Source organism: Scyliorhinus canicula, chromosome 18 (assembly GCF_902713615.1).
Source record: "Scyliorhinus canicula chromosome 18, sScyCan1.1, whole genome shotgun sequence".
NCBI classification, from domain to species: domain Eukaryota; kingdom Metazoa; phylum Chordata; class Chondrichthyes; order Carcharhiniformes; family Scyliorhinidae; genus Scyliorhinus; species Scyliorhinus canicula.
Genome location: NC_052163.1, coordinates 60540091 through 60553971, shown reverse-complemented (window position 1 = coordinate 60553971; position 13881 = coordinate 60540091). Strand labels below are relative to the sequence as shown.

Here is a 13881-nt window from a genome sequence, read left to right as displayed (position 1 = left end):
GTGGAGGCTTGTATCACTCTCTCTGTGGAGTCTGGCATCGTTCCCTGTGTGGAGTCGTGCAGTGATCTCGCTGTGGAGTCGATCTGTGCGCTGTCAACGGAATCGTGCAGTGGTCTCGCTGTGGAGTCTTTCTGTGTTCTCTGTGTGGAGAGGGGCAATGATCCCGCTGTGGAGTCTGTCATCGCTTTCTGTGCAGAGTCGGGGACTCTTCGTGGTGCGTGGACCACTTTCAGTGTGGAGTCGGGGACTCTTCGTGGTGCGTGGACCACTCTCTGTGTGGAGTCAAGGACTCATCATGGTGCGTGGACTACTCTCTGTGTGGAGTCGGGGACTCTTCGTGGTGCGTGGACCAGTGGTTTGGCATCAGGCCGCTCTCTGTGAGCCAGGACCTCTCTTTGTCTCTTGGCATCAGGCCACTCTCTGTGGGCCTGTACTCTGTCGTACTTTGGTACTGAGGTCGGCATGTCCAATGATGAAATCATCTTCCAAGTCGTAGTTTTCAAGGACCATATCATCACTTTTTGTGTCGGAGCTGTCATTGTGCTCGCGATGTCCAAAGAAGTAATCAATGTCTGAGGCGTAGTCTTCAAGGACCAAATTGTTTCTTTGGGCAGTGCTAACTGCTTGTTGCAAAGTTCTGCGGAGGTTGCTTGCAGCAACTGGTCGAAGTTCAGGCATTGTGGTGTCGTTCAAGGTGAAAGAATTGCGTTTTCCGGCATAAAAACTTTTTTCACTATTTTGGGACATTTCCCCTTTAAGTGGGCGTGGTCCGGGGTCTCTGATGTCATGACGCTTGTGATGTAGAGCGTAGGAATGGATCGCGCATGCGCAGATCGCTGTTCCTTTACTTTGCGCCTTTTCGCAACTGCACATGCGTAGCTTTCACGCATGCGCAAATTGACCATACTTTTCTGTGCGCTCTTTGCAAGGTTCTGCGGAGGTTATTTTCAGCTACTGGTCGAAGTATAGGCATTGTGGTGTCGTTCCAGGTGAACATGATGTGGAGATACCGGCGTTGGACTGGGGTGAGCACAGTAAGAAGTCTTACAACACCAGGTTAAAGTCCAACAGGTTTGTTTCAAACACGAGATTTCGGAGCACTGCTCCTTCCTCAGGTGAATGGCGAGGTATGTTCCAGAAACATTTATATAGACAAAGTCAGAGATGCCAGACAATGTTTGGAATGCGAGCATTTGCAGGTAATCAAATCATTACAGATCCAGAGATTGGGGTAATCCCAGGTTAAAGAGGTGTGAATTGTCTCAAGCCAGGACAGTTGGTAGGATTTTGCAAATCCAGGCCAGATGGTGGGGGGTGAATGTAATGCGACGTGAATCCAAGATCCCGGTTGAGGCCACACTCATGCGTGCGGAACTTAGCTATAAGTTTTTGCTCGGCAATTCTGCGTTGTCACGTGTCCTGAAGACCGCCTTGGAGAACGCTTACCCGGAGATCAGAGGCTGAATGCCCTTGACTGCTGAAGTGTTCCCCGACTGGAAGGGAACATTCCTGCCTGGTGATTGTCGCACGATGCCCGTTCATTCGTTGTCGCAGTGTCTGCATGGTCTCGCCAATGTACCACGCTTCGGAACATCCTTTCCTGCAGCGTATGAGGTAGACTACATTGGTCAAATCACACGAGTATGTGCCGCGTACCTGGTGGGTGGTGTTTCCACATGTAATGGTGGTATCCATTTCGATGATCTGGCATGTCTTGCAGAGATTGCCCTGGCAGGGTTGTGTGGTGTCGTGGTCGCTGTTCTGAAGGCTGGGTTCCAGGTGAAAGAATTGTGTTTTCCGGCGTTAAAATTTTTTTTCACTATTTTCGGACATTTCCCCTTTAAGTGGGCGTGGTCCAGGGTCTCTGATGTCATGACGCTTATGACGTAGAGCGTAGGAATGGATCGCGCACGCGCAGATCGCTGTTCCTTTACTTTGCCCCGTTTTTGCAACTGCGCATGCACGGCATTCCGCGCATGCGCAAAACACTGGCCGGTTCTCGTCTTCTGGGGAACTGCGCATGTGTGGCTCATTTCTCAAGATGGCTGCCAATCAAAACTGCCGTTTTCTGCATTTGCAGGCCTACCTTCGCCTCATGGTGAGTATTGGCACCTCTTTTACCATTCTCTCTTTTGTTTTCCTCGCAGTATGTTTGAAACTTTTCCAGGACTGTCTGGAAGTCTCTCTTGTCTTGCCCTTTGGAGTACTTGAAAGTCTTGAAGATTTCTGCTGCACTTGCACCGGCAATGGTGAGCAGAAGCTTTATTTTCTCTGCATCCGCCACGCCATCTAGTTCGGACGCTACCAGGTAGACTCGAATCTCTGCCTGAATGCGCGCCAGTTTGCACTGAGATTGCCGTGGTACCTGAGCTGCTGCGGAACTGGAATCTCGAACATCTTGCCTGGGTGCCGTTGGTGGTAGTCACGGATTTGTTGAGTTGAGCTATAGAGATTCAACAGGCACACCTGGAACCATGTTGTGTTATGCTTCTTCATGTAACATAAGCTGCTTCCTTGATGTATACTCTGACAAAGGAAGGTTCAGACTTGGAGATAGGTTTAACATATTTATTGAACAGTTAACAATTCTCCTACTTGAGTTCGACTCTCCTGCTGATCTTACTATAGCAACTCAATCTAACTAACCAGTCTGCTCTAATCCATGCGGTGGGTGTGATGCTTCCCTTCCCTGTGTCTCTGAGTGTCGACTATGGAAAGAGAAAGAGCATGTGTGCCCTGTCCTTTTATAGGGGTAGCCCCTTATTGTAATGTCACCTCTGGGTGTCTTAACTGCCCATTGGTCGTGTCCTATCTTACCAACCTATTGGTTGAATGTCTGTGTGTCATGATGTCGCTGGTGCTCCCTCTAGTGTTTATTTAGTCCTTGTGTATCTACATTAACCCCTTGTGTATTTACAGTGATGCATATCACCACATCCCCCCTTTTTTCGTGTTACATATTTTCTGTACAGTGTTCAAGAAAATTGAACAAAATAGGTAGAAAGTGATGACATGTACAAATCATGATGACAGTGATAATTACACAATACAAATAATATGTATGAGTCCAAAGTTTATGAATTAATATGGTTGAGTGGCTTTCTTGTTTTGTTATTGAAGTGTCGACGCTGATGTTGTCATTTCCTTGTGAACGCCGGCAGTGTCCCTGTGCTTAAGGAACCAAGAAGTGATCAAATCACTTTCTTGTCTGATTTGGACTCTTTTTTTTCTATGCTTGTGGTAGCGATGCAGTATGTAATCTGCGTCATCCGGCCTGGATTGTTTCTTGTGATTGCGATATTGATGCAGCATGTCATCTGCCTTGTGTGGCGCTAACAATTCCACTCAAAGACGAGTAACTCTTTGCTATAGTAACTCAATCTAACTAACCAGTCTGCTTTAATCCATGCGGTGGGTGTGATGCTTCCTGATCTGCCCCTGTGTCTCTGAGTATCGCCTATGGAAAGAGAAAGAGCATGTGTGCCCTGTCCTTTTATATGGGTAGCCCCCTTGTGGTGGTGTCACCTCTGGATGTGTCTTAACTGCCTATTGGTCGTGTCCTATCTTACTGACCTATTGGTTGAATGTCTGTGTGTCTTGATGTCTCTGGTACTCCCTCTAGTGTTTATTTAGTCCTTGTGTATCTACATGAACCCCTTGTGTATTTACAGTGATGCATATTACCACAGTATCTTGCTGAGAGTTTAGGGTTGGAAGAACCTGTATCCACCAACTACCCGACAAACACCTTCCCACCTGGTCAATATTTCTCTGTGATGCTACTCCAGAATAGTTGTCACAGCTCAAAATCCATGCCCCCCCCCCCCCCCCCCCCCCCCCCATCACCACTACCTCTTTTTATGAAGCCCGGGATCCCTTCGTCTTTTCAGCCACTTTCTCAACCTGCTATGACACCTTCAATGATTTGTGAATATATATCCCCAGTTCTCGCTGTTCCTGCGCCTCCTTTATGATTGCAACTTTTATTTTATGTTGCTTCTCCTTGTCCTCCTACCAACTTCACATTTTTTAACCTTAACATTCTTCTGCCATGCATCCACCCATGACACCAGCCTATTCTGTGTCCTCTTGAGATCTATCACTATCCTCTTCACAATTCACAATGCTTCCAAGATTTTTGTCATCTGAAAATGTTGAAATTGTGCCCTATGCACCCAAGTCCATGTCATTAATACATCAAGAAAAGTAACGTAGCTGGTACCGACCCTTGGCGAACCCGAGTATATACCTTTATCCAGTCCATAAAACAATCCTTCACCACTCCCTGTGTCTTCTGTCACTCAACCAACTTTGCATCCCTGCTGCCACTGTTCCTTTTATTCTATGGGCTTCAATTTTGTTGACATGTATATTATGTGGCCATTTCTATTGCCTTTTGGAAGTCCATATGCAGCATTTCAACCACATTACCCTTATCAAACCTTTCTGTTACCTCATCAAAAAACTCAGTTAAGTTAGTTAAATATGATTTGCCTTGAACAAATCCATTTTTGTTTTCCATATGTAACTGTCCAAGTAACTGTTAATTTGTCCCAGGTTACCATTCCTGAAAACTATCTTACCATCAAGGTTAAACTGACTGGCCAGTAGTTTCTGGGTTTACATCAAGCCCAGTTTTAAACTGAAGTGTAACATTTACAATTTTCCAATCTTCTGGAACCACCCCTGTATCTAAGGAGACTAGATGATTGGAAGTGGTCAGAACCTCTGCAATTGCCACCTTATTTCCTCAGCCTCTTGAAATACATCCCAACTAGTCCTGGTGACTCATCAACTTTAAGTACAGAAAGCCTTTGTAATACCTCCTCTTTATCAATTTTCAGACCCTCCAGTGTTTTAACTACCTCCTCTTTCACTACAAATTTAGCAGCATCTTCTTCCTTAGAGGGATGGAAAGTGTCCATTTAGTACCTCAACTGTGCCCTCTGCCACCATGTGTAGATCCCCTTTTTGGTCCCTAATCAGCTCCACCCCTCCTTGTACTACGTGTTTACTACTGGAATGCGCCTAGAAATGAAAAAATGAAAATGAAAATCGCTTTATTGTCACGAGTAGGCTTCAAATGAAGTTACTGTGAAAAGCCCCTAGTCGCCACATTCCGGCGCCTGTTTGGGGAGGCTGGTACGGGAATTGAACCGTGCTGCTGGCCTGCCTTGGTCTGCTTTCAAAGCCAGTGATTTAGCCCTGTGCTATACCAGACCCTAAGAAAACATGCTGCGTGACCAACATGAAACGTCATCAAAGGGCTCGCCCGGGAAGACTGTTGGATTCCCTGTTAAGTTAGCTACCAATTTTTTCTCATACTCCTTCTTTGCCTCTCTTATTTCCATTATCACTCCCCCTCTGGACTTTCTGTATTCACCCCAGTTCTGCCTGTTAATTTCTAACAGCATAAAGTACCGGGCAAAAAGCAGATGAGAGCAGAATTCCTTATCAGGCCAGCGTCAACTATTTTGTCTTGAATGGCAGAAGGATGTCATGAACCTTATTAGGGGAGCTTGGCATTTGGATCAAATAAGGCTTGTTAACTAAATTATTTAAAACAGAATATGTTTAGGTGATGCATTGTTACTTAGAACAGGTAATCAGGAAACATCTGTCTGCAGCATTTATAACCTTTACTTATGTTCCCAAAAGTCCTGAAGCTCTTGAAGATGGCGGTGGGGATGAGAGCCTTACTGAACACCGTAATCCAGGCCCTTCCACAGGTGAGCGCATTGCTGTAAACTCACAACAATCGGGAGAGATGTATCGGAGCGGGGGGCGAATTGTGTGGAATCTTTTTCTAGCTCTATAGATTCACTGTGCTTCCATCCATAGCTCAACTTATGTTATGACCCTGGTGCGAGAAGCTGTTGAATGCAACAAAATCAATGTTGAAAAAAAATCAATATCGTACATTCACCTGGGCAATGCACCTGCGTGGCGTGGGAGAATCGTGAAAGGGCCTCCCGACATTTTTTATGCCCCCCCTGGCGCCCCCAGCGATTCTCTCCACCCCCCCCCACCCACCGCTCGGAAAAATCGCCGCCCGCCGTTTTTCACGGCGAACGGCGATTCTCCGAGCTCGATGGGCCGAGCGGCCGGCCGTTCATGCCCATTTCACCACGGCAGCAACCACACCTGGTCGCTGCATTCGTGAAACGGGCGCCAGATGCCCGTTTGGGGCATCTAGGGGCCCGATTGGCACGGGAGCACCACGACTGTGCTCGGGAGGGGACAGGCCCGCGATCGGTGCCCACCGATCGTTGGGCCAGCGTCCAAAACGGCACACTCTTTCCCCTCCGCCGCCCGGCAAGATCAAGCCGCCACGTCTTGCCGGGCGGCTGAGGAGAAAGACGGCCACCGCGCATGCGCGGGTTCATGCCGTCTGCGCGATGAAGTCATCCGCGCATGCGCGGGTTGGAACTGGCAACCCGCGCATGCGCAGATGACTTCACATTCTCGGCGTGACGAGGTCGCTGCCGAGAAAGACAGAGGCCCGCTCCTAGCCCCCTGGGTGGGGGTGAATTAGGTGCGGGGAGCGAGCTCCGTGGCTGTCGTGAACCTCGGCCGAGTTCACGACGGCCTTCACGAATTCGGCCCCCTGCGGAGAATTCCGCCCATCATCTCTCAAGTCCTGGAAAGAGAAAGCAGTAACCTCTGTTTAAACCCCTCAGATCCTTGAACTGCAAGCCATTCATTCATTTCCCTTAGTGGGCTGTCATTGACAGCTTCTACACACACACACACACACACAACTGTGAGCTTTGCTTCATTCATTTGTTTCATCGTTAAGTAACTCTGAAGTGCTCTGACCACAATGTTTACAAACATTTACCACTTCAAAGAGAAATATGTCCATTCCAATCACCCCCCCCCCACCAATCATGCTTGAGTGCTTTTGAAGTGCTCAGCTGACGTGCTCAGCTGGAAATTGGCAGCACTTATCTCTCTTTGAAGTGGTTGATGTTTGTAAACATTGTGGGGTCTCTGGGGGTCCCCCTATTTTGTGGCTTCTGGGGGTGGGTGGGGTTGGTTACCCTAGTACATGGGGGAAGGGACTGGGATCCAGACTATCTAAGGGTAAGGGGATGATTTGCGATTCCGGGGGGATCAGGTGGGGAGCTGATTTGCAATGTGGGGAGGAATGGGCAGCAACGGGACCTAGCTATTCAGCCACCCACTCAAGATGGCAGCCCAATAATGGATTCCCGTGGGAATCCCTCATAATCCTTGCCATGCATAAATTTGCATGCTGAAGATAGTGAATTGCCTCCTGATGAGAACACAAATCAGATGCAATTCACCTCCAGCGGGAGAACATATGGGATGGTACTACGGTCCGGATCTACCAGGACTTGACGGTGGAGTTGGCAAAAAGACGAGCGGCGTATCTCCCAAACAGAGATTCCAGGCCTTCATGTCAACCTATGCCCCTCTTACAAGAACAAACATATCATCTAAGTACATAATTCCCTATAAAAGCATTGACATTCATAGTCCCACTTCAAAGAGTCTATAAGCACGTACAGCTACCAACCAAACTGTAAAATGAAATGCACCACACTGTGATAATGGAAGGCTGTGAAATCAGTCATGTATAACTAATCCAGGAATGGTAACCTTTTGGTTTATGTCAATGGAGTGAAACAAAATGCACTGATTTTTTTTTTAAATTGCAGACTTTTTTTTAAAGATTCAAAGAGGAGGAGCTTTAAATGCCTTAATAGCTTGACAAACACCTTTAACAGCTGTCTTTGCCAATTTTATTTGATATATTTTACAGTTACAATAAGCTTGACACTAAATGAGTTTATGCACTTTTTATGCACATTCATGCCTTTAACACTCTTAAAAGATACTTGACCTTTCCCTAAAGACACCTTACTTCCCCCAAAGGTGTCCCATGGAAAATATGCAAACCTACCTTCCTAAAAGGTACCACACCTCTCCGAAGGTCTCCACAAAGTTCAGACCTGCTCTTACCAGGTCTAACATGCACATGCCTTCACAGAATCCCTACAGTGTAGAAGGAGGCCATGCCACCTATCAAGTCTGCACTGACCCTCTCAAAGAGCACCCTACCATGGCCCATGTCCCCACCCTATGCCCATAACCTTTTGGACACTAAGTGACAATTAAGCATGCCAATCCACCTAACCTGCACATCTTTGGACTGTGGGAGGAAACCAGAGCACCCGGGGGAAACCCACGCAGACACAGGGTGAATGTGCAAATTCCATATACCCAAGGTCGGAATTGAATCCGGATCCCTGGCGCTTTGAGGCAGCAGTGATAACCACTGTGCCACCGTGCACACTCCTGGGTCACCAAAACTTATCATGAGTAAAAGTAACAGCTGATGTACGTGGGCAACAGTCTCCACAAAATACCCATGTTCAATCCTGACCTGGCCTCATTCCCATCCTCATGCAAATAGAAGATGATGTGTTCAGGGGCAGGACTTCCAATTGTAGCCTACTTCTGTTATTTTTGCAATGATGGAGATGCTCTCATTTGTTGTGAAAATCCAGGCCTGACACGCATTGCTGACTTTCAACACTCATTAAACATGGACACTGACAGTCAAAATGGGGGACCGTCATTGTTTGAATTTTGATCAACAGCTCTTTCCCAGCCTGTTTCAATTTTCAGGTTGGTTTTTAATTGGGAGCCCTGTATTGATTGCAATACAGACATGAGGTTATTTAAATGTGCAGATTGAGGTCCTGTCCCCCACTCCGCATCCACTTGTCCAGTTTTCATGGAATATTAAACTGAGCCTTCTTTCTTGAGGTTTTACAGATGTTGAACATCTTTAAAGGGACAAGCACTACAGGCTGTTCAGGAAAGTTACTCTTTGCTTGCTTTCAAGCTTTATGCACCTCCTTGACCCACAGAAAATCCTCGTGGCCACTATCATAGCCATGGGCAGACGCAGTGTGTCACTCGAAAATCACATCCCTTGTCCCTTTGCCCTATTCAAGAACTATGCATTTTGCAGATTATTCTCTGGATTATTGCCAGGTCAGCTGTCACAAGCTGGTGCTGTCGTTCTGCACTCTCTCTGGGCTGACCATTGTAGCAGGAGATCTGAATTCCCCAGTCCTCAGAAGAGAAACAATGGCAGCAGTGCGACTGATTATATTTCTCACAAGTACCAGCCATCTTAACACTTGACCAGCTGTCACATCAGTGTAGACGTCACATTCAGTACAAGACAGGTCGAGGCTTCAACTCATTTTGCTTTCGGCTTTCAATAGTCAAGGGAAAGACACCAACTTTAATTCTGTCTGAAGGTCAGATTGAAACTAAGGCCCTGAAAGTGCCCTAATGGAATGTGACACGTCCACCATTGCAAGAGCCTTCAGTCCTTTCCGGCTGGGTCCAAGTAGACACTATTCTACCCAAATTGGTTTCACAGCTCTGTGAGTTCATGAATATGACAGTCTGAAAATTTGCAGTGCATTCAGAAGAATCGTGTAATCATCCTATAATTAGATGTTTTTTTGTTCCAATTTTTAAAAGATAGAAGCATTGAAAGGTATGAGATTTGCATTTTGGCTTGCGGCCATGAGTGGAGCACAAGTCAGTGAGAATTACGTCAATAAAATAACCTCATTCGCAAGTGCCGCGTGAAACTGAGAAGTCAGAAGCAGTTTCATAGCTTCCACATTTTCCCTTCCTCGTCCAAGTGATTTGTTGTGTTAATTGATCTGCTTTCACTCAGCTTCACTCAAAAATGGACATTGTCACTGCACCCATTTTCTACATGAAATTCTGCCCAGGATTACAATACATTGGGCTGGATTCTCCGCCAGTGGGATGCTCCGTTTTGGCGGCAGCCCGGAGGTTTCCCGACAGCGTGGGGCTGCCCTATAATGTGGAAACCCCATTGATCAGCCGGTGTATCGGAGCATCCCACCGCCGTGCTGAACCAAAAATCTGGCACGGCGGGGCAGAGAATCCAGCCCATCAGTTTTTTTTTAAAACCCTAGCTTGACTCCACCTCGACCATATCCTTGACATCTCATCTCCTACAGTTTCCTAGCTCAGTGGCATCCTCATGTTGAGCCTTCTCCACTCACTTGTATCTCTTAGTTTTGAACAAAGGGAAGAACTTTAATTTATATAGTGCCTTTCGCAACTTCAGAAAGTCATAAGCGCCTCACAATTCCTGAATTACCTTTTGAAGTATGGTCACTTTTATTTTATTTTTTTTAACTTTTTTTTAATATATAAATTTAGATTAGCCAATTATTTTTTCCAATTAAGGGGCAATTTAGCGTGGCCAATCCACCTACTCTGCACATTTTTGGGTTGTGGGGGCGAAACCCACGCAGACACAGGGAGAATGTGCAAACTCCACACGGACAGTGACCCAGAGCCGGGATCGAACCTGGGACCTCAGCGCCGTGAGGCGGTTGTGCTAACCACTAGGCCACTGTGCTGCCCTTGGTCACTTTTATAATGTAGGGCATGCAGCAGCCAGTTGAAGCATATCCAGATGAAGCATTCCAGCTGAAGCATATCCAGCTTCCACAAGTGACAATGTGATCAATGGTGATGTTGACTGGGAGATGATTATTGGCACCAGGGCACATGCCCCTGTTCTTGTTTGAATAGTGCCATGGAATATTTTACATTCGCTGGAGAGAGCAGACAGGGTTGGGTCTAACATCTCATCTCGAAAACATTTATTCTGCCTCCTTTCTCCATAATCTCAACCTTGATGAAACTATCAAGTGATAAAGTTTGTGTTACTGCAAGAATATCTGATGTGCATGTTTATTAGCCCCATCATTGTTTGGCAGCTAGATGAAAGGCGGGATTCTCCAGTCCCCCAACCGTGTTTTTTCAGCGGCACGCCATTTGCTGGTGTCGGGATTCGATCTTCCCATGGCTTTTCAATGGGATTTCCCATTGATAGCACCACACGCCACCAGGAAACCCACAGGCGGGGATGTGCTGCCAACGGGAAAAGAGAATCCCAACAGCCAGAGAATTCCAACTGAAATAATTATTTCATGCTGTAATAAATATGAACTTATCGGGCGGCATGTGGCGCCGTGGTTGTTAGCACTGGGACTGCGGCGCTGAGGACCCAGGTTAAAAAATCGGCCCTGGGTCACTGTCCGTGTGGAGTTTGCACATTCTCCCCATGTCTGCGTGGGTTTCACCCCCACAACCCAAAGATGTGGAGGAAAGGTGAATTGGCCACGCTAAATTCCCCTTTAATTGAAGAAAAAATAATGGGGTACTCTAAATTTAATAAATAAATAAATATGAACTTATAAATACCCATGTGTGATGTTTGCCTCCAAATAGTTAACTACTCATCTGACAATCTTCTGTTGTTTTAAACAGGTTAATGCCACCTTTGAAATGTAAACGTATGGTCACATGAAGACTTTGGAATATGCTAATGCTAATATTCCAATCAGAAATTTCTAGTCTACAGTTTCAACTTGAACCCTCTATAATTAAAGCATAACTATCATAATTGATTCCGGAAACTTCTCTGAGATGCCAGTTGAAAGTTATTCGGAAGAGAAGCTTCCCGCATCAATTAGACTAAAAAATGTGCATCCATTTGAATGATCCGAGGTTGATGATCTGAATACAGAGGATGAGGTGGCTGTTTTAACTATGTATTAGTTCTGTATTTTCACCAAGGAAAAACCCTTCATGGTCTTTATCTCTCCTGCAGGTCGGGAATCTCGGACTCTTGTTCATGCTGCTGTTTTTTATATTTGCAGCCCTTGGAGTTGAACTTTTTGGGGATCTTGGTAAGATACTGCAGGCACAAATGCGCGAATCTTGAGCTAAAATTCCTTTGTACTGGTTACCATCCGTAGACCTGCTTTCTTCATTTTAAGATGGCTTATGGAGTTAGGCTTACCATGCGAACTAATGGTGTTGTTTACTAATCGTGGTGATCAATCTTTATCAATCAGTCTACAACAGAGCTACGACCTAGGTCGTAGTAAACCCCCAGTGGTGGAGAGCTTTGGGAACCATAGGTCCAAAATCACCTGTTGCCCCCAAGCATACTGTACTTGTCACATTTCATGTGCCAACACACTCATATAATGTAGCCCAAAATGTTATTTTCTTCAGTAATAATATGACCAGAAGCTTGACCTGCTCATTGCTCTTTGAACGGAGTTCATCTTTTTAATATTGTAAGTGAAATCACTTACATGGATTCACTATTGTTTGAACAAGGCAGCCAACCAGATGGTTTCTGGCTGCTAACAACAATCTGAAAGTTCTAAGAGAGCCTTTGTTCTTCTCTGATTATTTGCAGTCACTTCAATTTATTAGTAAAATCCAAACTTTGATAAAGAAATAGAATCGGGGGTATGTCTTAAACCCACATTAATCTTGTACCAAGATTAGAGATGTGGAAAATGAAAATGATCAGCTTGAAATCTATTATGTACCTTGAACTGTCTGTAGGCGAATCTGTTCCCATCCATTACATATGTAAGTACAATAATAGACAGCATTTTGGAGATTTTCTTTTAGCTTTCTGTATAGTTTGATGACATGAATATTCGGCGATTTTTTTTTTTTTTGGTGACAAATTATTTCCCCATTTTGAACGGAGGTGCTAATGTAATGTTGGAAACACCAGCAAAGATGCTGTGTGTTCGCCAAGTTGTTACATTTAACTGTCTAGTTGGGGCCAAGGTTCAGAATTCAGATTCAATAACACAGTCAGTCCATTGCTAAACCTTCGGTTTTTCTTCCTTGAGTATATTAGCCAGGATTTTCCGGTCTTAATGACAGCAAACCTGTTTGTGCTCGCCATAATTACTCTGCTGTCTGGAATTCTACATTTCTCCAGAGCGTTCACTGCTGAGGCATGGTGTGCTCCCAGGCACCTCTCATCGCTATCCCAAGCAGCAATTAATGGAAATCAATTGAACTGATGAAATCTTTCACTCTCGCACTGTTAGCCTCACTGTAAAACTCTTTGATAAAGTTATACCTTGTTGAATGAAGTCTAAATGTTTTTAAAGCTATACTAACTTTAAATTACTGCTAAACACCTTGTTGATTAAAAGATTCTCCATATTGTTCATTTTTTTTAAGGCTTGTTTACCTTCATTTTACCTTCTTTTAGTTCACTATCTGAAGTGAAGGATATTAACTGCTTTTAATTTCCTGGTTTGCTGTGTGTAAGTACTTCAATGTAATTGGTTCCTTAGCATCTTGCTGCCATCACTGTTATTATGTATCATGATAGCCCCTTGACTTGGCATCAGATTTAAACTGCCGTTGGGTTAGGGGCAAACCACACCATCAAGAACACTAGATCTTTGTGGGTAGTTTTCTTTGACCTCAGAGGCTAGCGCAAATTGATTCACATGGTGCGATCAGCCATGGTCGTGTTGAACGCTGGAGCAGGCTCGAGAGGCTAAATTGCCTACTCATGCTCCTAATTTTTATGTTCTCAGAAATAAATATTCTGTCTAATTCTACCTCCCAGCTCTTGGTCTGTAGCCCTGTAAGTAACAGCACCTCAAGCACATTCCAGTGCTCTTGAGTAATAAAGGGATCAGGGGTTATGGAGAAAAGGCAGGAGAATGGGGATGAGGAATATATCAGCTATGGTCAAATAGTGGAGCAGACGTGATGGGCCAAATGGCTTAATTCTGCTCCTATATCTTATGGTCTTATGATGATCGTAAAATGCAGGTCATTATGTTTTGAGTATATTAAGTGAGTATAAAAGATGATGACTTTTCCCATTGACAGCGCATCCCCCGCCAGGGGGTTTCATGGGGTGGTTTCAGTGGGAAATCCCACTGACAAGTGGCGGGGGGATAGAACCCCATTGCCAGTGAACAGTGGCGACCGAGAAACACG

At 45.3% G+C, this 13881-nt stretch overlaps 1 protein-coding gene across 4 annotated transcripts in view; it reads left to right on the top strand.

The window, feature by feature from the left end:
• The window catches only part of cacna1g (calcium channel, voltage-dependent, T type, alpha 1G subunit), an 827599-nt gene that overhangs the window by 754395 nt on the left and 59323 nt on the right, over positions 1 to 13881 (top strand). For all 4 annotated transcript variants that reach the window (XM_038776398.1, XM_038776397.1, XM_038776396.1 and 1 more), the window contains 2 exons: positions 5659 to 5729; positions 11714 to 11792. In XM_038776398.1, the coding sequence (XP_038632326.1) occupies positions 5659 to 5729; positions 11714 to 11792 (150 nt within the window). The remainder of the gene's footprint in view (positions 1 to 5658; positions 5730 to 11713; positions 11793 to 13881) is intronic.